The 22,530-nt window shown below is 37.5% G+C and overlaps 1 protein-coding gene across 6 annotated transcripts in view; it reads right to left on the bottom strand.

Annotated features, from left to right (window-relative positions):
* Positions 1 to 22,530, bottom strand: part of PPP1R9A (protein phosphatase 1 regulatory subunit 9A) — a 137,994-nt gene that overhangs the window by 6,344 nt on the left and 109,120 nt on the right. For 3 of the 6 annotated variants that reach the window (XM_027910726.1, XM_027910720.1, XM_027910730.1), the window contains exons 8-17: positions 20,732 to 20,785; positions 18,609 to 18,838; positions 17,126 to 17,222; positions 16,816 to 16,987; positions 11,459 to 11,616; positions 10,619 to 10,919; positions 6,499 to 6,586; positions 6,322 to 6,399; positions 2,995 to 3,193; positions 327 to 446 (exon numbers count right to left, since the gene is read on the bottom strand). In XM_027910726.1, coding sequence (XP_027766527.1) covers positions 327 to 446; positions 2,995 to 3,193; positions 6,322 to 6,399; positions 6,499 to 6,586; positions 10,619 to 10,919; positions 11,459 to 11,616; positions 16,816 to 16,987; positions 17,126 to 17,222; positions 18,609 to 18,838; positions 20,732 to 20,785 — 1,497 coding nt within the window. The other 3 variants (XM_027910742.1, XM_027910747.1, XM_027910736.1) reach the window with 2 other exon arrangements.

Here is a 22,530-nt window from a genome sequence, read left to right as displayed (position 1 = left end):
TATTTACATACATATATCTATGGGTTCACATGTATATATTTAGAGTGTAGGGAAAATTTATTGAAATGTGTGAGGATATAGAGTCTGAGGATACAGCGTCTCTTAGGAAACCGACTGCATTCCACTTCCCTACAATTATACCACAGGGCATTTATTTAAAGTCATTATTATACGAATAAGAAAAATCTTAATCTAGAAACCAAGATTAATTTTCTTCTCCAATTCTATTGCCTACAAAATTCCCTTTATTATTCAAGCAATCAAGCAAGATGTCGTAGAAGAAAGAAAATAACTATTTCCCAAATTAAGCAATTTCATCAGCATACCTCATCTGATGACAATGCTAAGGAGTGTGAGAAGCCTGGGGTTTTAGGTTCTGCTCCTAAACCACTCAAATCAGCTGAACTTGTGCTGCTGGGACTGAAATCATCGTTGAACGTGAAATTCTGTGGAGAAAAAGAGGAGTAAGACTGAACAAATGACTGCATATGTGAATCTAGAAGGGAAATTTGCTTTTTGTCTTCCATGTTGGCATAGCTCAGGAGTAATTTCAATCATTTACCAAACCAATTAAAATGCACATGAAGAAGCCTAATTTTTGTATTGTTAATATTTATAAAATACACAGTATTTTTACCCCTGTGTACTTCAAGAGACACTTTTGCCAGCTTAATGCCTCAATGAATAACAAAGGTGTCTTAAAGCAATTTCCAGACTCTTAAGATGCTGGCTCTCGTCCTGGAGCTAAATTACTGCTTCTGCAGGTTAATCACTAGCCTTTACTGTCCTCCAAATATTTAGGAGCAGAGTAGCACAGGCAGTAGCACAAAGAATAGGACAGAGGATTAATGAAAAGAGAGAAGTCAAAATTCCTATTGAAAGAGCAAGGAGAATATCATGTGAATCCATTTCTGAGTCCCAAATACTCTCCTAGAAAAGTGAAAGGATCCTCCCTGTTTGTCTATGCCTTTAGAAAAAAATTGAAAGTAAAAGACATCTTTGGATATTGAATATTATTTCCTGAACTAAAAACCATAAAAAAACCCCTCTTTTTTCTTAAGAAAGCAGTGAGAGACATCACACCTTACAGCAAATGATAGCAAAAGCGGCACATATTTTTCAAGAATACAACAGAATTACCATTAGAATAAGACAAAAATTAAAAGTATTTCACGTTAGAGGGAGAACAATAAAGAAACCAAAGTATACAAAAATTAAGGACACCATGATATTCCATTTAACTTGAAAATACACTTGACAATACAGACCTCTTATCTCTACCCTAACATCTAAATGAGCATTAAATTCATCTTTGACACTCACTTTAAAAAGTGAAACAATAAAAACAACACAAAAAAGGTATCCTTTTATCTGCTTGCCCCCAGATATCTGACCTATCTTTCCTGAAAACACAGAGTCAAGTGTTGATCCTCTCAAGTTTTGTTGGAAATCCAACTTAATATTGGTATGCTGTGCTCTGAAAGCCTGAAAAAGAATTCAGGCACACTTAATTTAAGAGCTTGTTATGTTCAGAGAGAACATAAGAACGTTTTTGTGATCAGTTTTCTCTCACCTACGTTTAGAATTCCTGTTCTGTTTTTCCCAGCTCTTTTTAGAGGAGAAGCAAATCTGAGCAGCTTCCTTAGCTGCTTCCTTAGCCCACACGGCATTCTTAGGCCAGGAGTTCAACAGCTCTACCGCCTGTTATGTGAAGAACATATTTTTCTTTTTTAATACTCCGGTTTTTCTTTCACCTCTATTTTGTGCAAGCTTCAGCTCTACAATAAATTTAGGCCTTTAAAATTTAATTTTCTATAGGAAGGCTGCTAATAATTATGATAGCAGGACAACTCCCTAAAGCCTCAACCTAGTATTATTTAAAAGGGTGTGCTTTTCTTCCCTGTTTGAAAATTATTTTTATACAATGTTTGTTTAAAGATACAAAAAGGATTTACAGCTCCAGTAATTATTTTGTTTTCCAAAAGAAAGATGTAACTGATTAATTTCTCTTTAATCTTCAGAGATTTCATTGGTTGTCTTCTCTATTAATCTGATTTTGACTGGGGTAAGCCTTGGGCAGCTCTCCTTGCTAGGTAACACAAGAACAGCTATGACCTTGCTTAGTTTAGTGCACAGCAGACGTAAGGTATCACCAGCTTTTGGCATCAAAAGAGTAAGAAATGCCTGTGGAAACTGCTTTTATGAACATGCATTTGATGGTAGAAGACAGAGAAATTAGATTTCTGATTCACAGTCCCATACATAAAGTTGAGAACAATATCTGTTTCTTTTTACCACACTAATATAAAAAATTACTGCTGTAAGTCATAGGATGATACAGGCAGAGAAGTATTTTCCAGAAGTGAAAATAAACATGAAAATGCTAAATATATTACAATAAGGGAAGGGTTATTTAAGGAAGTATCATGCTGAAACATTCATGCACATAGAAAGGGTACATCACAGAGATGTATTAATTACAATAGTTCATATTTACAGTTCAAGCATCTTCATACAGAGAATTAAATCCAACATCAAGCATGCATGACAAACAGATTTCATTACTGGGGGAGAAAAGGCAGATGACTGACAGCATACAGCATTTCTTCACTTGCAAACACCTCATCTGAACACGGGTACGTAATCCCACTACCAGTCCTGAGAAATGAAGAAAATATCTATAACTGAACACACAAATCTAGCATTTGTTCAGTGGATCCAAATGCTAATTTCCACTGGCACCACTTGCTTTTGTTACGGTAGAGCACACCACAGTTAGTTTACTGAAATAATGTACATTAAGACAGAGTAAAAAGGTAGAATGTGAAATGGTACAATGACAGAGATGTTCTGTTTGGATGGGCTGTTACCGTACAATGAACACCATGCACTGTTTATTGTAGTAGTCACATATTGGCCCGTTCTTTTTTCCAGAAACACAAAGCCAATTATGCTACTCAACACAGTGGGAATAAGGTAGTTTTTATTTTCTACCTTTGACCCTTTTTTAGCTGGACTTAAATTTTCAGAGGAGGGTTCAGTTGAGCTGGTAGGCGATGGCAGGTTGCTAGAAGAATTGGATCCCTTGCCACTCTCTCCATACCATGTGAATGGTACACAGTGTGGGAGAGAGGAGGATCGCTCTGCTAAAGATTTTGTGTTTGATGATTTCTGCAGCATCTCTCTGACAGTCCTGTTTAGGAGAAAGGAGTAGGAATATGTGTTAGACTATAAAAGAAGAGAAAACAAAATGCTAGAGGCAGTTAATTGTGAAAAGAGTGACATTCCCTGTAACTGACTAAAGAACTGAGTGGCACACAGCTGGTAGGGGCATGCCTGACATCCCTCTCTCAGAAGAAGAAATTGTGTTCTTTTGATTCTTTTTCTACATCAAGGTCTCTTAGACAACATACCCCCAGCAAATGGAGACAGATGCCAGCTGAAAATGCCTGCAACTCCCACCGTTCGGATGAGAACCAGCTCTGTCAAGAAGCCACATGTTGTGTTTGTGCATTTCTGAGCCGCAGTGGTATCTCAGCATGATTAAATAATTAGACTGAGCACTGACCCAAGCGGGCTCTGGTTCCCAGAGATTTGGCTTGGATTTCAAGCAGAGACAGAATGAATTAGATGCATCTGTATCTATCTATGGAGATGTGTCTTGGTTACAACAGCTAAATATTGATGAAGTACTATTATCTTGCTTTTAAATTTATTAAATATTAAAAATATTATAGAAAATGTAAAAAAACAGCTATGGGACTTTATCAGCTTCTCTTTTTATAGTAACAAAGATTGCAGTGATCAAGGTAAAGGTAACAGTTATAAACTAAAATGCCTAAATTACTCGCAAAGTATATCAAGTAAGTATTATAGTACGTAAATTAAAAATAACTATGCAAAGTGTCTGCCTCAAAAAATCTATGCATGTGTCACAGAATCATATTAATTACATCCACATCTACATTACTGCTTCGAGCATTAAAATTCCACTGTTCTTAGAACCCATGTGTAAAAGTCACACATGTAAATCTCCCTCAACTTCAAGCTTCTGGACAGCTTTTAAATTAAAATTATCATAATCACTAGATCTTTGTATATTGTGAAGCCTCTTCTGTACGGATAAAGTGAGGTTGTCAAGGGACTCCCATCTATGGAAGCAGGGGGAGAATCCTACTTCCATTTAGTTACATAAAGAAAGACATATCTGACCTAGTCCTATACTTCTCCCTTGTCCTCTAATCTTACTTGAAAGTAGAAAGAAAAAAAAATTATGTTCCCCAAATCACCTCGCTTCAGGTAGGGAAATTTATGCTTCTCATTTAAATGGGAATTTTTTTGTATCTAATATTAGTGGTAGTTTTAGGAAATAATTCAGGATTTTATTTACAGATCCTGAGTGCTACTTTCTGGCAATGGCAAAATAATGCATGCAACATCCATCTAAAAGTGTGATTAATTCTACATCAATCAGCTGCTGTAATTGATATAATTATAACAGGATCCTGTCTTTTCATCATGTTCCTTCTTTCAAAGAGTTTATACAGCTTTGGACTAGTAGAGAAGACATCCTTACATTTCTTCTGAGGCAAGTTCTTTGGAGTTAGTAACAAAAGAAGTGACAGTGGCTGTTTAAAAAGTTGTACTGAAATAATAACCTTCCAGTTTATAGAGGCGCAGTGAGAATTACAAATGCTCATGAATTTCGACTTTGAAAGCAGTATGAAACTTTACTTTTAGCAACTGTAATGCTGAAATATTGAACTGTAATAAAGAAATATTAAGCATCAACACAAATAACTGATAGACCAAATGGTCTAATAAGCAACTGATCTTTCTGTGCTGAGATCTGACGTCTCTAGGGAAGGTACCTATGGGATCTCACAAACATCTGTAACAGTGTGTTGGTATAAGGGACATACCAAGTTCTTACAAACAAGTATACATTCATTTCCCCTGCCCTGTGCCTTGGTATGCAAATGCTACATGATGTCTAATACCCTGCTAAGGGCACTAACTGCCTCACAGCCACACAGAAGTGCAGATTTGGCTTCAACAAATCTCCCCGTGTCACTAGGGAAACCCAGCAGTGAGTATCACTAACTCCAGGTCACACTGCAAGCAGACACAATGCAACAAGTTTTCAGACACCAGCACAGAGGCAACAACTGCTGCCTAAGATCACCAAAGATCCTGCCAGGTATTTGCAGGATACAAATGTACAAATGTATGCTGAGATAGAACACTGCACTTTGGTATAGTGTGCCTGAGGGTGCAAATCAGTCTAAGGTTTCTTTTGCTTTTCTGATTTCACAGAGCTACACAATATACTTGTCACAGGGTCTCTGTATATTAGACTGTCAGGAGAACTTCACAAATGGCTACATACTACTTTTCCACCACAATGGTTTTCTGAGTAGCATTCGAGCTTTGCTTTCTTCCAACAGCACTTTTATCACGTAGGTTTTCTTTTACATTGTTTTATGTGCAGTTTTTGAGTTGGTATATCCTTTCTAGATTTTTGGAACATATTAAGTTTGCTTAGCCCTCCTAACACTAATGTCTTTCATACCTGGAATTAGGTATTACGCCTGTAGCTTTGATTTTGTCAGGCTCATGAGTATGTAAGGAGAGGCCTCAAGTAAATATCTACAGTAGCTTTTGCAGAGAAGATTGCCTACTGTCATTTTGCATATTCATTTATTTATTCAGAGTCCAGATGCTGGTGATGTGGTCTCCTCAGATCTCACAATTCCCTGCCTGAAAGTTGGTGACATGATATGCAATCAGCATCATTCCTATCAATTTTGAACTTCTGATGTTCATCTTCATTTAAAAAAAAAACTCCTGAAAGCATTCCTAATGTGGGCGCCGCAAAGCTGCAGTGAACAGCTGCTCCCCAACCTCGCTCTGAGGGCTTTTTAAAAAAATATATGGAATTGTGTCAAGGTTTCTGGTTCATGGGTTTTATCAACTGACTGTACATCTTGTAAGCCTGCTCTGAAAATCTATTTCTGCAAATCCCATTAGTGGATGCAACAGCAGTAGTGATTGAGTTGGACATGATGATCCTTGTGAGTCACTTCCACCTTGAGATATTCTATGATTCTATGACATTATAAATCTCCAAGTATTTTTAGATCATATGTTAGTCTTTTCTTAGCCAAGGAATCGAGGTTTGTAAGCTCAGAAGGTTATCTCAAAGCTTAACACTTATTTATGAAGTCAGTGGGACTGTTAATGTTCCATCTGCTAGGATGATCAGGTTTTTCCAATGTTTCTGGTTTATCATTTATTGCATCCTCAATTTTTCACCCATACCTACTGCCATAGGTCACCCTAATAACTTCTTTCTCTTTCCGCTTCTTGCCCTTGTTTGAACTCCTTCTCAAGGGAGCCCTACAAAAATATTAGAAAACATCAGGAAGTATCTTCAAAATTTTACTTTCAATCCTTTTTATGAAAAAAAAGAAGTATTTTTTATAACAAAATGCTTACCCAAGATCTGCAAGTTTTCGCTTTAGTCTTTCTGTATGCCCTATAGTAGGGCTAGCTGTTCTTGCTGCCTGAGCACATGTGGCACCATCTAGGATACATTTGTACGGAAGAATGTACATTATTAATTTTAAATGCTACTTTCCATCCAGAACACCTTGTGTATCTTTTCACAATTAGATATGCAAACAAACATGTGTGTGAGTACACAATTTAAACAGGGGAATTCTCATTTTTAGGAAGACGGTATGAAAAGGAATAGGAAAAATCAGAATTTGAAAACACACATGAAGAAACCTTATTTTAATTGCAGAAAATGGAAAGGTAATTTTGGTTGAGTTTTAATGAATATGTAATAAATCAAACAACACAAAAGATTCACAGGTAAACATTACAATGAATCCATTTTTAAACTCAGCAGCAGTTGTGAGTTTCTTTTTAAAGAATTCATTTTGTATGTATGTTTACTTCCAAAACGACTCCTGAAATGCTTTCTTTAAATTTGGAGCCAAGGATACCCTTTATGATGGACATGCTACAAAACAGTTCATCTGTTTAGCCTGAACATCTTTGTTAAACTAAACATTTAACTTGAAATCTAACCACTCTGAATTAAAAAAAAAAAAAAAAAAAAAAAAAAACACAAAAAACCCAAGCCAAACCAAAACCAAAAAACCCCAACAAACAAAAACAACAGCCAAAAAAAACCCCAAACAAAAACCACCACCAAAAAAAACCCCACAACCCAAAGAAAGAAAGAACTAAAAGTAGCTTAGTTAATAAATCTGCCCTGAGACATCTATCAATTTTTGATCTCTTCTACAAACACTGTCAAAGCCTAGAGAGGAAACAGTCTGCAGTACCTATAAAGCCAAAACAATGAATCTGAGTCTGGAAAACATCCTGTGAAATCTATATGGAAGCCAAAAGAAAACATACGGTAGTTAAAAAATTCAGACACAGTTACTCTTAAAACATAAGGACTGTTCCCAAATACTCTAGAGGAAGCAAATGAAGGTCATTCACTCATATCACTTGTGGTTTGGTGGCTTTTGCAATGTGACCTCAGACACAGAGTAACTTTTAACTGAGAGCACTGCTGCGTTTGTGGATTTCTCCCACTGTGGTTGATATAAATTAAGCCCTCAGAAATAACCCAAAATACCACAGCACTACCACAGGACAGTCAACTCTGTGTATAGAATTTTGTGAGCTGCTTTGAGGATAATATCTGCCCAACTTTTCATTCAAGTAAAAAATGTAGTGTGCAACTGGTTCATAAATCCTTTGAAATGCAGGAAAATAAGCCTCTTGCAATACCCACACTCTAAAAGCCATACTGTTTCTACCAACACAAGTCCTTATATTAAAAAAAAAAGAAAAAAAAACCAAATGACAAGTAATCTCATGCCAAAAAAGCAAACAAAAAAAAGTAAAATGAAAAATGACAAAAGCAAGGAGAAGTCTCCTCAGAAGAAATCCATTCTGCAGGGAAGTAGAGGAGAACTTAAGGCAATACACACTCTGCATCAACCTTACACCACGCACACTCCTCTTCTGTCTCCTCTTATGGTTCCTCTTTGACCTTTAATGAACATTTCTCATTTAATCACTGCCAAAATTGTCACTTTCAAGTAAAAACTTGCAAAGTTTGTTTGCACACTAGCTATTCACAGGCTTGGGGGCCAAGGGGCAATGTGGTTTTTTGAGAAACTTCTTAATGAAAGTCAGTGAAATGGAGGTTTTGATGCTGTAGTAGAAAAAAAACATCTCACAAGGAGAGCTCACAAGGACATGTAGCAGCTACCTGGTATAACAAATTTCTATTCAGGCTCTTGTACCACAATACTTCCCCTCTCACACAGCTTGGGCCAGCCAGGGCCCTCTGAATAACGATGACTTCCTGGGGAAAATACCTGTGCTGGCTATGGGATATAGTGGCAAATAGATAGGCTAGGTCCCAAAACCAGCCTCATAGCAGAGTAGATCTGAATCTACAGGGTCTTGCATGCAGGGAAGTACACAGTGCTTGGCACACGGCAGTGACCATGAGCCAGAGCTGCAGGCACCCCGTCGGGGCAGGAGGGCACTTCAGCCACCCGGGATAGGTCCACCTTCCCCAGCTCCTTGTTCTTCAGAGAGGTTAAGGGAAAGCCAATTCCTCAGGATAAATCACACAGAAGCTGTTTAATCCATCACTTCCAGCCTCAAGCTGGTGTGTAAGCCGTCTGTGGCTGATGGATGTGAAAGGAGACTAGACCTAACTTTCCTCCCCACGGTCACACACCAGTTGCAGGCAGCCCCACGTCAGCGAGTACTGCCCACAGGGGTCACCTCATGGCCTTATCAAAGGATGCTGTTGTACAAAGCAGGAAGAACTGAAGAAAACAAATTCATCACATACACATGAAAAAGCTGTAATTAAAAGCCAAATAAGCAAAATTCCTCATCATTTTGCAATGAAACTCATCTCACACAACTGCAGCCCCTCCCACAACACTGCAGGATCTCATAAGGAAAAAGAACAAAAGAAAAGTGTGAGCTTGCTAATGCTCACTTTTGCTAATGAGAGATTTACCAATGGACATACATTTGTCCACAGATGTTGTCTCTACATCTCTAAAAAAAACCCCTCACCTGAACAAATAGAACAAATACAATGTCTCTTTTTATTTTCTGAGCTGTATGAGTTTAACAGCCAAATTAACAGTCAAAATAGTATTGCTACAACACTTGTTGCCAAACAACTGCTTTAGTATACATATATATATATATATATATATATATATATATATATATATATTTAGGACTTATTAATGCAATTTTTCCATTTGAAACTAAATCTCTCTGATTAATTCTAATGTACTACTAATCTGAACGTGGATACCCACAAAAGCACAGGTTGTTTACTTTATGGTCACAGTGGGGAAAGCGTGACATCAATATTTAGACAGAGATTATTTTTCAAACCTAAAATGGAAAGAGTGACACAGTGGGTGGAATGTAATACCCTATTCCTTACATGACAAGGCTAGTTTCCACTAAAATTTTATCAAGGTACTTTCTGTACATCAGTTGGCAATGCAGGATTTAGGGCTTTCCTGATAAACCAATCACACTCAAGCTGAAGCATGAGTTTGGAAAGTCACACTCTTACGTTCACACCCTTATTTTTACTGGCAAAACTCAAATATTGAATTTAACTTTGAATCATTAACAATTTAACCCACAAAAACATTACAATAAATTGTTCTTTTAAGTTAATTCAAGTAAGCCAGTCTATCATGAACCTATCTAGACCTATTCCTGTACCCTTCACCTATAAATGGCTTTTATCACATATTTTAGCTTATGTGATAGTTTCAGATTGCAAGAATGCTGAAGTTGTGTCAAATGCTAATTTTCACTTCCAAAGGCACCTGAAAGGGAGAGCTCAGTGTTCTGTGACATACCATACTGTTAATTAATATAATAAACTGGTGTTTACCACTTTTCCTGAGCTATGTATGATTGCATCCTATTATCCAGCTAGAATTTAAAGAATCTAAATTAAATTAAAACGAATGAGGACAATCTCCCCCAAAAATTACCTTCTGTTTTTTATGTCTATAAATGAAGAGTGCACAGACACCAACCTCACGTTAAATCTAGACTGTGCTGCCTCTCAGCAACTGAAAGCTACAATATGTTGTTCTTGCTTTACACTCCTTTCTGCACCCTCCAAAAAAATCATCTAGCAGTGCCAAAATCCCATTATTTGAGTAAGTACACTGTGTTAAGCATTTTTGTAATAGAGATGTCCCAAGGTTAAATACTCTTGTTTTTTTAAAAAACACAATACAACGTTCTCTTAAAGGCAACTTCCCTGTTTTTTTTTTTCAGTGAGTTCCAAGAAAGAAAAAAAAAAAAAAAGTAAGCAGTTCCCTATCCCATTTTAAACTTTGTCATTTTCTTATACCTTTAGACATGGTCATTTGTAATTTTCTGACTTCCAGGTAGACAAAAGAAGTTATGATATGATGACCTGCTAGTTACTAAGGTCCTACTACACAACAAAAGGTCACTAAGTAGGTGTAAGTGAGCAAAATGAAGCATCAATTTATTGTAAAAAAAATAGTAATACCTTTATCCTGTAAAATATTCCTGCCAGCTGGGTGATGCAAAGGAGATGCTTCAGAGCTGTGCCCAGATTTTGAAGGAGACGAAAGTGGAGTGTCTCCCCGAGCATATGGGGAAAGGACACCTCCTTTGTGGTGCTGTTCTTCTTCTTGGTTTTCAGTTAGGTTGTCAAGTGAGATTGCTGCACTGCTAGCCACGGGGGAGAGGGAGGAAGCACCAGAATCTGATGCTGGTGAGGATGCTCTCATGCATAAGGGCAGTGGTGATTTTGAAATGTGCATGGGACTACTGTAACTGTGTGATGGCTGTTGGTATAAGAGATTATAAAGCAGGTTATACCATTTAGTAAGCAAACAGAGAAAGATTTACTTTGAACATGCATTTCTTTTATCCATTATTTAGCTTTCTATTTGTACGAAACGCTCTAGTAATTCATGGCATTACCCTTTGACAGCACACACAATGTTGTTTATTGGTATTTGCTTTCAGACAGAAATCAGAATAGGACAAAACAATTGTGTTAAAAAATTAACAAATAGAGAAATGCACAATTCCAGCTCCTGTCACCTCCTGCATAAATGAAAGGACCAATTCTGCATTATAAAGCACATGTAAATCCAAAAGACCACGATTCCAGTCAAAACACAATAACACCAAAAAAACCAGATGTGCTGACTCAAAAGGAGACTGGACTCGCACATTACTCAAGGACATTCACAGCAGACTGGCCACAGAAGAATAAATACTGCCTGTGCTACAATGAAAGGATAGAGAATGAAATGACTTACAGGGGCCATCTAGCACTCCATAGGAAGTCTGAAAGAGGGGGTAGAGTCCTTCTCACCTTTCGTTCAAGGCTGTCCTCTCCATCAGTTGAACTGATGCTGTCGTACAGCCTGGTCCTGGAAGGCCTCTGCCGCTTGTTCTTCACTGACAGCTGAGCTCGAGTCTTCAGAGCTTTGGAGTCCAGTCTCTCTGTTTCTGGAACTGCTTCATTGAAATCTGTATGGAAACAGGATTTGGAGCTATTTAGCAGAACAATCTTTTGCTACTTCTTCCTAACAGAGGAAGTACATGCAAGCACAAGCACTTTGCATAGAATCATTTATGTTAGAAAAGACACATTTTACTTGTACCTGTATCTTTGTAACTGCAAAAGTACTCTTGGAAAAAAGAAGTCATTTGCATAAACAAGTTTATCTACACAGATTCAGTAAGTGTACAGCAAAGAATCAACTCCAGATACTTAAGAACTCAACAAATTATTCCCACAGTTACATGAAGGACCACACAAACCCAGCTATACTAGCCCAGAAAGCAGGTCCTCTTAGACTACTTCAGAAGGACTTACATGTGCTTGGCCTGAAGAGAGTTTTCCTCCATCACAGCATAAACATCACTATGCAATACATGAAAATTGGAGAAATACTGCGTATAAAAAATGGAACAATGAAACCATCTTACCTGCCTACTTTCAAAGCCACCCTATTCCTGAATGTCTTATGAGCAAGAGTACTGAACACTGCATATATGGCTTGCCTCTACAACAAGAGCTAACATAGTTGCACTTTTCTTAGCTATCAAGAATCCACTCAAATGAAATCTGAATATTGTAACAAATTTATAACTTTATAAAGTTGTAGTAACTAAGACAAAAAACATTTTAGGAGCTGTGTTTGCATTTTACACCAGAAAAGGAACAGATTCTTTATGGTTTTAACTATTTTTTTTTCAATCCTGACAGTATAAATCAAACCATAACCCATTAGATTAATTTACTTGTCTAAGTACTGCATTCATAACACACTAATTAATAAGAATCTGATCTTAGAGATATTTTTTACTTTTGTTTGAGTAGGAGTTAAATTTTCCAGTCACACGACAATACAAAAGAATTAGCATTGTCTGACTTGTAATTAGGCTTCTGTCCTAAGTACTCCATAGGATAGTTGCACATTGTCATGGCTTGAACTGCTTACACTTGTTCTTTCAGTAGTAAACACTTCCATACATCCCTTCCTTTCACGCTGAAATTAAGCAAACAGTGTTCACACAGCTGGTCATATTGGCTTTGTTAAAGCAAAATACCATCTGGGCCTGGAGCTTCCTGCTTCCTCCACCCCATCACTGGTCCTGCCCTGCTCACCACATGTTGCTGCAGTGGAACTGGGCTGCTGTCAGACAGTCTCTGCTCCAGCCACACGTGCTGTTACCCCCAGTTCCAGCTCCCACTTCTGCAGAGAGCAGCCAGCCTTCACTCCTCCGAGCACAAAAACACATATCACACATTTCCCTAGGAATCTCCCAACCCACTAGGGAGCCTGGTACGTCTCTCACATAAAAGTCATAACAGGTTTTATTTTGCTCTCAGAGAAAATGTAATTAGACTTTCTTTCATCAGATGTTTAACCACTTGACTCCAATGGTCTTCCATCTGAATTATTTCAGTACCACCGTGGAGTAGGAAAGAGCTTGTCTGTCTTCCCACTCTTTTTCCATTTTACAGGCTGATAGACTTCAAGATCTCCTCCTGTGAAATAATGCGTCCCCAGGTATCCAAAGACACCCAAAAGTACAGCCACAAAGTGGCTTGAATGGGCACTTGCACAGAGATGAGTAAATATTGTCAAAGACAACCTTAGCACTGAACTGTTTAGATTTTAAACCACTGACTCCTTTCAGTAAGTATCTTGATTCATTACTGCAGCTACAGCCCATGACCACTAAATCAGAAAGCTACAATGCACTTAATATAATTTTTCTGGACTTTCAGAATAAATCATATATTTGTAAGAGAAACACAATCCTCAGGTTTCTAGTATTCCCTGGCAAAGCAATAGAAGAATTCTGTGGGTCACAATGGTTTTGATTTTCTCCTTTTAACTTCCACTGATGTTACTGGCAGCCCCTTAAGCTCAGTATGAGGTTGTGTTACAGCCTGAGGAGTCGTATAGTCTGTCATGATGCTAAACATGGCCAGAGCACCAGCAGTGTTAGGAAGAGATATACTCGAATACTTGTGACCATCAAGTTGCATCCATTACTTCTTCCCAAGTCTATTAATATGTAAGAATGCAATAAAATGTCCCAGATCACATGGAAGCAAGACCATACTAGATATATTTTTAATTAAAATATGATATTTTTACATAACCTAATTTTTTGAGGGAAGACAGTTCTGCAAGCTTCTGAACAAAAACTAAGGGATGTGGCTGTGTACATGCAGTCCTACTCCAGGCTTGATCTGGGAGTATGTGTTATACTCGCCAACCAAGAGCCAGAAAAGAGACTGAAGCACCAGTGTGAACGTCACAAAGGCAGCGTGCACAACACACAGAACCCAGAGGGATTCTGCTTGCACTCCAAAACATCATGGACATCTTCCCTGACATTTATAGCTCCTCTGCAAACATCATGAGTTAATGGCAAGTCCTTTTCTCAAAAGGGTTAAACAAGAATTATATGGATACCTAGGCTCTCTGTCTGCAGAGTAAGTATCACTACATTGCAGTCTGATACAGATTTCAGAGACTGATACAGAATTTACTGGAAAGGGTATATGGAAGTCAAAGAGTGCTATAGCACATTTAGGGCTCTCTTAAAAACACAAATCCAGCCTGGAATCTAAGGTCTAACTATGTTGCTTAGGTTTTCAAAAAATCATTGCTGATTATCTATTTTTCCCAGCAAATAATTTGTGTTTGTATCAGGTGATTAAACTTGGGCATTTAAATTCATGTATTTTAATTCTATAAGTAATTAACACTGGTGGCATTGCTCCAAGAGAACATTTTTGCAATGAAAAAAGACAGCTATTTGAAAATTTTCATGGAAAGGCATCAATTGGAAAACATACTTTTGAAGCACTGACATGCAGAATTTTAATGCTATACAAAGAATTTTCAAATTTTTAGAAAGAATTTTACATTTTTTTAAATGTGTAGAAATTCCTGGATTTTAGCTCTTGAGTCATAGATGGGTGCGGACATTGTTACAACAGTACATGTAAACATGATTTTTGTGAGTCAGGTGAAGAAAACACGTTTTCCTCTCCTGATGCAAACTACTGAAAGGTTTTCTGTTAACAGTTTGGCTAAGTATTAAAAGTTTTACATTTTTACTGAGTCTCTACAATAGAAATACAGACTTCTCATCCTGAGTGCTCTTCTGAACTTCAGAAATTTCAGTACAATAAACATTTGATAGAAAGAAGCTCTTTGAAGATTTGTGGAAACCAATTCCACAAGGTCTGCATATCACCTAATATCATTTCAGCAGGACTAGCTCTTATTTATATTTGTTGATAATGTAATTCCCATTGATTTCTTTGTAAAGCAATATTGCTTAGGTCCACACATGAAATGATTGCTAAAATATCAATTTTAATAAAACACCTCTATACTTGCTAGAAATTAATTTATTTCACAATGTATTGTATTTTTTTCACCACAGAAATAAAAAATATTATAGTTTATAGGAACAAAGTTTGGTTGTTCCCTTGTCAAAATTCCAACACCTTTGACATGTGATTTCAAAGATGTTACTGAATACAGAGTAAGTATTGCCTACTCCTGCATCAAACAGGTTTTTTCCCAAGGCTGTAGGCCTAAATTGGCTTTAATTCTGCATATCCTTAAACAGTGAGAAGCCACTTGTAATTACAGAACTTTAACTAAGCTGTGGAAGTTATCTGTATGTTTTCACTGGCACAGTCTAAAAATGAGAATTATCTTTTCTGTGCGAAACAAGTAAAGGGCACAGCCACCCTGCTGACAGCATCTATCCACATCTCAGTGCTGGCACAAACTGTTTTGTTTCTTTGGTAATGCAGAACAAAGTATTACAAATCTGATGTTGTAAATCAGGCTGCGCTATAGCTGATTAAGTTTTTTAATGAACGTGTTTGTAAAGAATTTGCATGTTATTCACAAAAGGTTCCATCCTGAGAAATGGTGAGTGCCACCTACAAGGTTCCTTTTGATGTCTGTACCAAGGTGCAATTAGAACTTGCAGAGAAGCATTAAAAATAGTGGATTTAACATTGTTTTCTCATTCTAGTAACTTTGTTCTTGTTTCATCTTTGGTGGTTGGGTAATTAGGGACAGATTTAGGAACACAGGAGAAAACACAGTTTCCTCCTACTTTATTAAAATACCAGAAGCATCAAATTAAACCTAAATGTTGATGGCATCCTACAGAAAGCTTTAAGAAATCAATAATGATCTTTCCTATATTAACACTTAGTCACTTCCATTTCTATTAGAATATACATTGTACAGCTATTCTGGGACTCTGTATAGGCATTATTAGGTAGAACACTGATACAGTTGTCATTAGATACTGAATTTTGGAAAAATATCAACATCCCGGCATTATTAATTGTTTCTTTTAAATCCTAAATGATAACCACGCTGTTAACGTACATTATAGAGCCCTACACTTGGGGCATGGTAACCCCAGGCACACCTACGTGTTGGGCAGAGAAGGGGCTGAGAGTCGCCCAGTGGAGAAGGACTCGGGGGTGATGGTTGATGAAAACTCAACATGAGCTGGCAGTGTGTGCTCACAGCCCAGAAAGCCAATGGAATCCTCAGCTGCATCAAAAGGAGTGAGGCCAGCAGGTTGAGGGAGGTGATTCTGACCCTCTACTCTGCTCTCCTCTATTCTGACCCTCTACTACTCTGCTTTTGTGAGACCCCACCTGGAGTGTTGTGTACAGCTCTGCGGCCCCCAGCATAAGAAGGACATGGAGCTGTTGGATCAAATCCAGAGGAGTGTCATGAGGTTGCTAAGACAACCGAAGCACCACCCCCTCCAAAGACAGGCTGAGAAAAGTTTGGGCTGTTGAAGAGCAGGTTGCGTGGAGACCTCATAGCAACCTTCCAGCACTGGGAAGCTGAAGTGGGACTCTGTCAGGAAATGTACAAGGAGTGATGGATATAAATTGGAAGAGGGAAAATTTAGGTTAGAATATTAGGAATAAATTCTTTACTGTGAGGGGGGTGAGATACTGGCACAGTAGGTTGTGGATGCCCCATCCTTGACAGTGTTCATGGCCAGACTGGACAAGGCCTTGAGCAACCTGGTCTAGTGGGAGTGTCCCTGCACATGGCAGGGAGGTTGGGACTAGATCAACTTTAAGGTTCTTCCAACCCCAATCAATCCATGATTCATAGGAGTTAGGGTGCATTTCAAACCAACCTTGACTTAAGCCATCCAGGCAGGTCACTTGCTTAGTATCTATATTTTCCACCGGATCTCCTCTAGAAACTTCTCCAAAAGATGTTTGCCTTTCAAAAATGTTGTTGTTGTTGTTAACCTGGCTCCCATTTTGTTTCATTAGCCTGAAAACTTCTGCTTCCAAGTCTTGTATCTGAAAGAAATACAACATAGTATTACCCATAACACATATCCCAATACACCCTCCCCATTAGATATGTTGTTTTTCCAGAATATCGGACATTTCTTATATCACCCTCATTCTTAACATAGAAGAGTAAATGCTACTCACACGAGCTTGTAAGCCTTGAACCTCCGCCAGGTGTGCTTTCTCCAGATCTTCTATTTTCTTTCGTTCAGCTTCCTGGCGTTTGATGAAGTCAAGTTCTCTTAGAGAAAAATAAAAATGTATTTGCTGTCATCAACGCAATCAGACTTAAACAGAAACAAAAATGTTCTGAAAAATCTTAAGCTATGCATCTGAAAAAATCTGTCCTGAACAAATAATTTATCACTTACTTAATAAGGACTAGAAAACTGCAATCAGGACAAACCCCTACGCGATTAGTCTAAGTGAATACGCTAGAGGATGACGCAAAAATGGTAAAAGTAATTTATCTGGGAAAAAAATCTCAGTTCTAACTGATCATCAAAAAAGTTAAACTAAATTTTTTCATACTCTGTATTTACAACAGAAACAACATTATCTTAATTTATGTTGTTCTCTGTTGTGGGAAATGGAGCAAAATCTCTGTTTTACTAGAGCATGACTGCACTCTTTCGCAGAAAGGACATCTGTAACTCTTCAGGTACACATCAAATTTTCTGGTAAGCTATAAGGAAACCTGTTTGGTCAATTTAGGAGTCGGAGATACTTTAAAACAACCAACTAGACATTCTACTAATATAAAGCAGAATAACAACAAAGGCTATCCAAACTCATTCTAGTGACTTTCCCTATCTCTTTTTATTTTGAATATCAAAGACATTTTTGATAGAAAGCACAAGATGCAAACTAGTTCTGGAACAGTCCTGAAATTCCAAGACAGGTAATGACGCTTTGACAATCTAATTCGCTTTTTAATGGGACAGGAAAGTAATTTCTGCAGTCCCAGTTGTCACTTGATATTGCTGTATGTTTTTGAGTTTTCTTCTTTAAACAAGTATATTTCAGTAGAAAAAGTTGCTGGGTTAAAAAAAAAGGAATTTGGGCAATGGAAGCTGTTATAGAAATGTAAGATATATGCTATAATTTTTGCTAGCCATCAGGGAGAAAGGACCACATGAAACAGAGGGAGACAGGTAATCATCAGTTAGCTCAATTCAGCTGAAACATTCCTGGCATCTACAAGAAGAAAAATAAAATGTAAAATGTAACAAAACAATATTCTTCTTGATGTCACATTAGTACACAGTAGGAATGAATCCAGCTGACACAGTACCAATATAAATTCCTGCAAACCTGGCTAATCAAATGTTTTACTATGATTACTCTTTGTTGTTTGTAATCACATTGAGTTATCCAGTAATTCAGAAACATTCCAACCTGGAATACTACACACTAAGTCTTTATTTAGCTACAGTATGACTACAGCTCGAATACTAGTAACATTTTCCCATAATAAAGAGCCCACGTTTTCCATGAAAAAAAAAAAGTGGAAAATATTGTTTACCTTACAGGTGTTTAATAGGGAGGTTCATATTTCAAAATATATCACATACATGTTTCCTATCTGGCCACTAAGTCATTTGCTGCCCCTGGTGTAGCCGCTTACTTTTGCTGAAAATCCTTGATTAATTTCTTTGCCTTGTTATATTTCTTCTCCAGAGCCTGATACTGGCTTTGTGTCTCCTTGAGATGCTCGTTCACCGTGTGACACAGGGTTTGTGCCTCAATCCAGTAACTTTCTAATTTCATCATCCTTTCCTTATTCTCCTCAATGTTCTGCTGGAGCTGGGTCTTCTCCAATTCCCACCTCACCTTCTCATTCTCAGCAGCCTGCAGCTGAACAAAGGAGAGGAGATGCAGTCCATAAAAACCTGCCTTATAGTTCAGGATTAATTCAAGCAACATGAATAGTGAAAATCAGTAAATTAGTAACAACACTAGTAATATGCTAGCAGTGCAAAGAGTGTTCCAAGACAAAGAAAACAGGCTGATACGTACATTATTACTCCTCGTAAAACCAAGTAGAGCTTTTGCCCAGTGTTCCAGTGCAGCCTCTATGCATCTCTGGGTTATAGTAACCTATTTGACTGACTGACATTTGAAAATGTCAATAGTGGAGTACTCGGGCAAAGTGCAGGGTTAATCAGTCAGCACTAGGGATGCATTTTGCTCTATGCATGTGGCTCAGGTGCTAGCTATAAAGCATTGATACCCTTTCATAAAATGATAATGTTTCTTATTTTGGGGAGGGGGAATCTGATATCCACTTTTTTGTGTGTGTGTGTTTGGCGTTTTGCTTCCTAACTGACACTACCTACAGTTTTCATTGTTTGGTGCTGTCATTCAGCAGCTTGTGTATTTTAGCTCCCAGAATTTACAGCGAACAAAAAATGCCTTAACACCCCTTTTTACTTATCAAGACTGTTTAATTTGCTCTAGGTAGTTCTGCTGGCATTCACAGATGATACACACAAAAAAATTGTTTGCAATTTTATTAGTAATATTGTTAAACTAGTCACAATTTCTTCAGCTTTACTGAAAACACAATAAAGGTAAAGAGGTCCAACATAAAAAGGCAAATTAACCCTAATCTTGCAAATGAATTTGCACAGATGAACGTTTACACCCACGCATTGTTGTTATCAAGTCAATGGGGCTCAGCACAATCCCAAGGGATCGACCGTGTGGCTCCAATTGTTAGATTGGAACTGGAAAGCAGAGGAAGAAAAGATTTCTGACCTTCTGAACTGACACACTACAACAGAAATTACATTGCATGCAATTCTTACAGAATTGCAGAAAATAGTTGCACTTTAAATTTGTTTTTAACAATAATTTATGCAGATTTGATAAACACTGTGCAAAATACATGGTGAGTGCAAATGCTGCCAAAAAGAAATAATAATCTAAAATCTTTTTCTGAAGTTCAATTTATCTCCTTTTTATTTCCCTTATAATGTATTCAGACTCAAAGAGCAGGATGTCATTACAAAACCTTGTATTACTGAACAACTGAATTATCAGCTGTACTGTTACCCTAGCTGTACTAGGGTAACCATAAAGATTACCCTAGTACAAAAAAAAAACCCAAAACAAACAAACAAACAACAAAAAAATAAAATTCCTTTTTATTGCTATAGCAAATTCAGTCTAATAACTAGCAACTGATTGTGTGATGTTTTCTTTTAAACTGGTAATATTTTTTCTTTCTAGAGTATCTTTTGAAGAGAACTGCAACAAGATATAACAACACTTTTTCTTCTGTATATAAAAAATAATTTCTATTAAATACATTTAAAACAGGTCAGTTTTTTTTAAAATGTCAAAAAAAGCAACGTAGCATAAACAGGATACTTTAACATCACTGGTAAAAAAAAAAAAACAACTAACTTGGACTTGAATATTCAATCCAAATACAATTTTAAAACCTGAGAAAATGCATTAGAATTTTAAAACTAGAAATCTGCTATTTGGTCATTATGATACCCCTTAAAACGTATGTTTAATTGAAGCTGCAAAAGTTGAAGTTTCTCTCAATAGCAGCACTTAAGATTTTACTTGAAAATTTGAATATAGAATATACACTAAGACAAGATTTAGCTGAGCCACTGTGCTTCTTAATCAGCCTTTTATAAGGATGTTGACTTCTCCACCCACATACATGTCTTCAGATTTGATTTTGTACGAAGAAAACTGTATTACATGTATTAACCATATATTGATTCTTACCTTTGTCTTCAGCTTCTGAATTTCAGCTTCTGTAACTGCATGTTTGATTTGCAACTAGAATTGAAAATATAAAATAAACAAGTGAAGTCACAGAGAGTACTCCGATATTTTTAAAGCCTGTGCTGCAAGTTGAATACCTTATTACATAGCAGAAGGCCCTGAAGAGTGCTGCAGTGCAGTAGATTGTAAATTAAAATGTCTAGCTTGCAAAATGACTCAGTCTGTGCAACCTAATTAAAGATAGGATGCCGTTTAACCACTCATAATTTCAAATCAGAACATCCAATCTGTTTAGCAAAACGAAATGTCTTATGCTTAAAAAAAAATAGATATTATCCTGCTGGGCTTTGCTCTCCTCTGATGTGAATGTGAAATACGTCCCAGTGCTGTCGGAAAGTCCCACTGCATTGATTAAAGCCGGCACGTTACAAAAAAGCAAATATGGAAATAAGTGATTTAACAACTCAAGAACTCAGGGAAGCCTTGAGGGAAGATTCCACACATTTATTTCATGCAAGGGAAAAAGGTAAACTTCTCCCTGATTAGTTGGAGTTATTCTGCTCAAGCCAGTTAATCTCAAATGAGAGCGGTTACACAGGGAAACTGTAAATAACAGCAACAGCATTCAAGCACACAAAATGATTGCAAGCAGATTAACAGCCCCGGCAGCGTGCTAAAAATTGTAGTTACACCACCAAGCAGCATGTCACAACAACACTGGATCTGTACAGTGGAAGGATTGGTGGGAAGGACCCCTGCACACTTAACAGGGGATTTCTTTTGTATTAACCTACGATAGTCTGATCCTGTGAAAGGGCATAGTTATCACTTTGAGTGTAATATGCAATGTTCTGAAACACCTTTAATTTTACCCCAAAGGTCTGCTGTTCACAGCCTCCAAGAACACTCTGAAGCATGAACTGAACCGCAGCTTCAACTGCAGAATCCTAATGCAAATAGAAATGATCGTACACATGTAGCCAATACTGGCGCGCACCCCAATCCCTGCTGCTTATTATTTAAACCAGGCAGCAAGGACAAACTTCTGGCAGGCCCCAAACCCTTGAACTGAATCAGTGACTTGTGCATGTTGGGTATGGAGTTGAGGGCAAGGGCAAAAGCTGAATTATAGCCTGAGCTGGCACTGCAGTGGAGACGAGGCCTTTGTCCATTATTTATAAATAGAAGGAATAGTTACAGAAAAGCATGTTGTACATGGGGGTTACTTCTCTTACAAGAGTAACATGAGCTTTAGGGAATAGTTTATGTTGACCTAATGAAGTATGTCAGGGCATTGTACTGAACCAGAAACCATCATCTCTAGTGAAGCCAAAGCTACGTTCTGTTAGTAAAACTGTGCAAAAAATTCAAAGGATAAATTCTTCTGGAAGAGAGGAATAGTTTTCAAAATAAGAGGAGCTATCACAGAGCTGATCCGTACAAGTACCTCTGAGAAAGGCTGAGCTTATTTGGAAATTCCCTTTTCATGAAGCCTCTTGAATGCCCTTCTCGTGGCATAGGAAATGCATGCTCTCAGAAGCAGTCTGGTTTGCAAACCAGCCTTCACTGATCTATTTGGACAGAATAAAGGAGATACCAACTTAACCAGTTCCATCTGAGGAACACTTCAGGAATCTTCTTTCCAACACTCATTTTGCAGTTGCTGTCTCCACAGGAGACTGTAAGCACTTCTAGTCCCCAAGATCATATGTTACTTACACTTACTTTTTGACTTTGCACTGGAAAGTGTTACAAATTTTCATGTGCTCAGTGAGAGCAGATGTAAGATTTCATTTCAA

This window comes from Empidonax traillii, unplaced genomic scaffold (genome assembly GCF_003031625.1).
Source record: "Empidonax traillii isolate 1590-97213 ecotype Southwest subspecies unplaced genomic scaffold, ASM303162v1 scaffold30:size3273891, whole genome shotgun sequence".
Lineage (NCBI taxonomy): Eukaryota > Metazoa > Chordata > Aves > Passeriformes > Tyrannidae > Empidonax > Empidonax traillii.
Note: the sequence above shows the minus strand (reverse complement) of the source record. Positions and strands in the feature narration are given on the sequence as shown.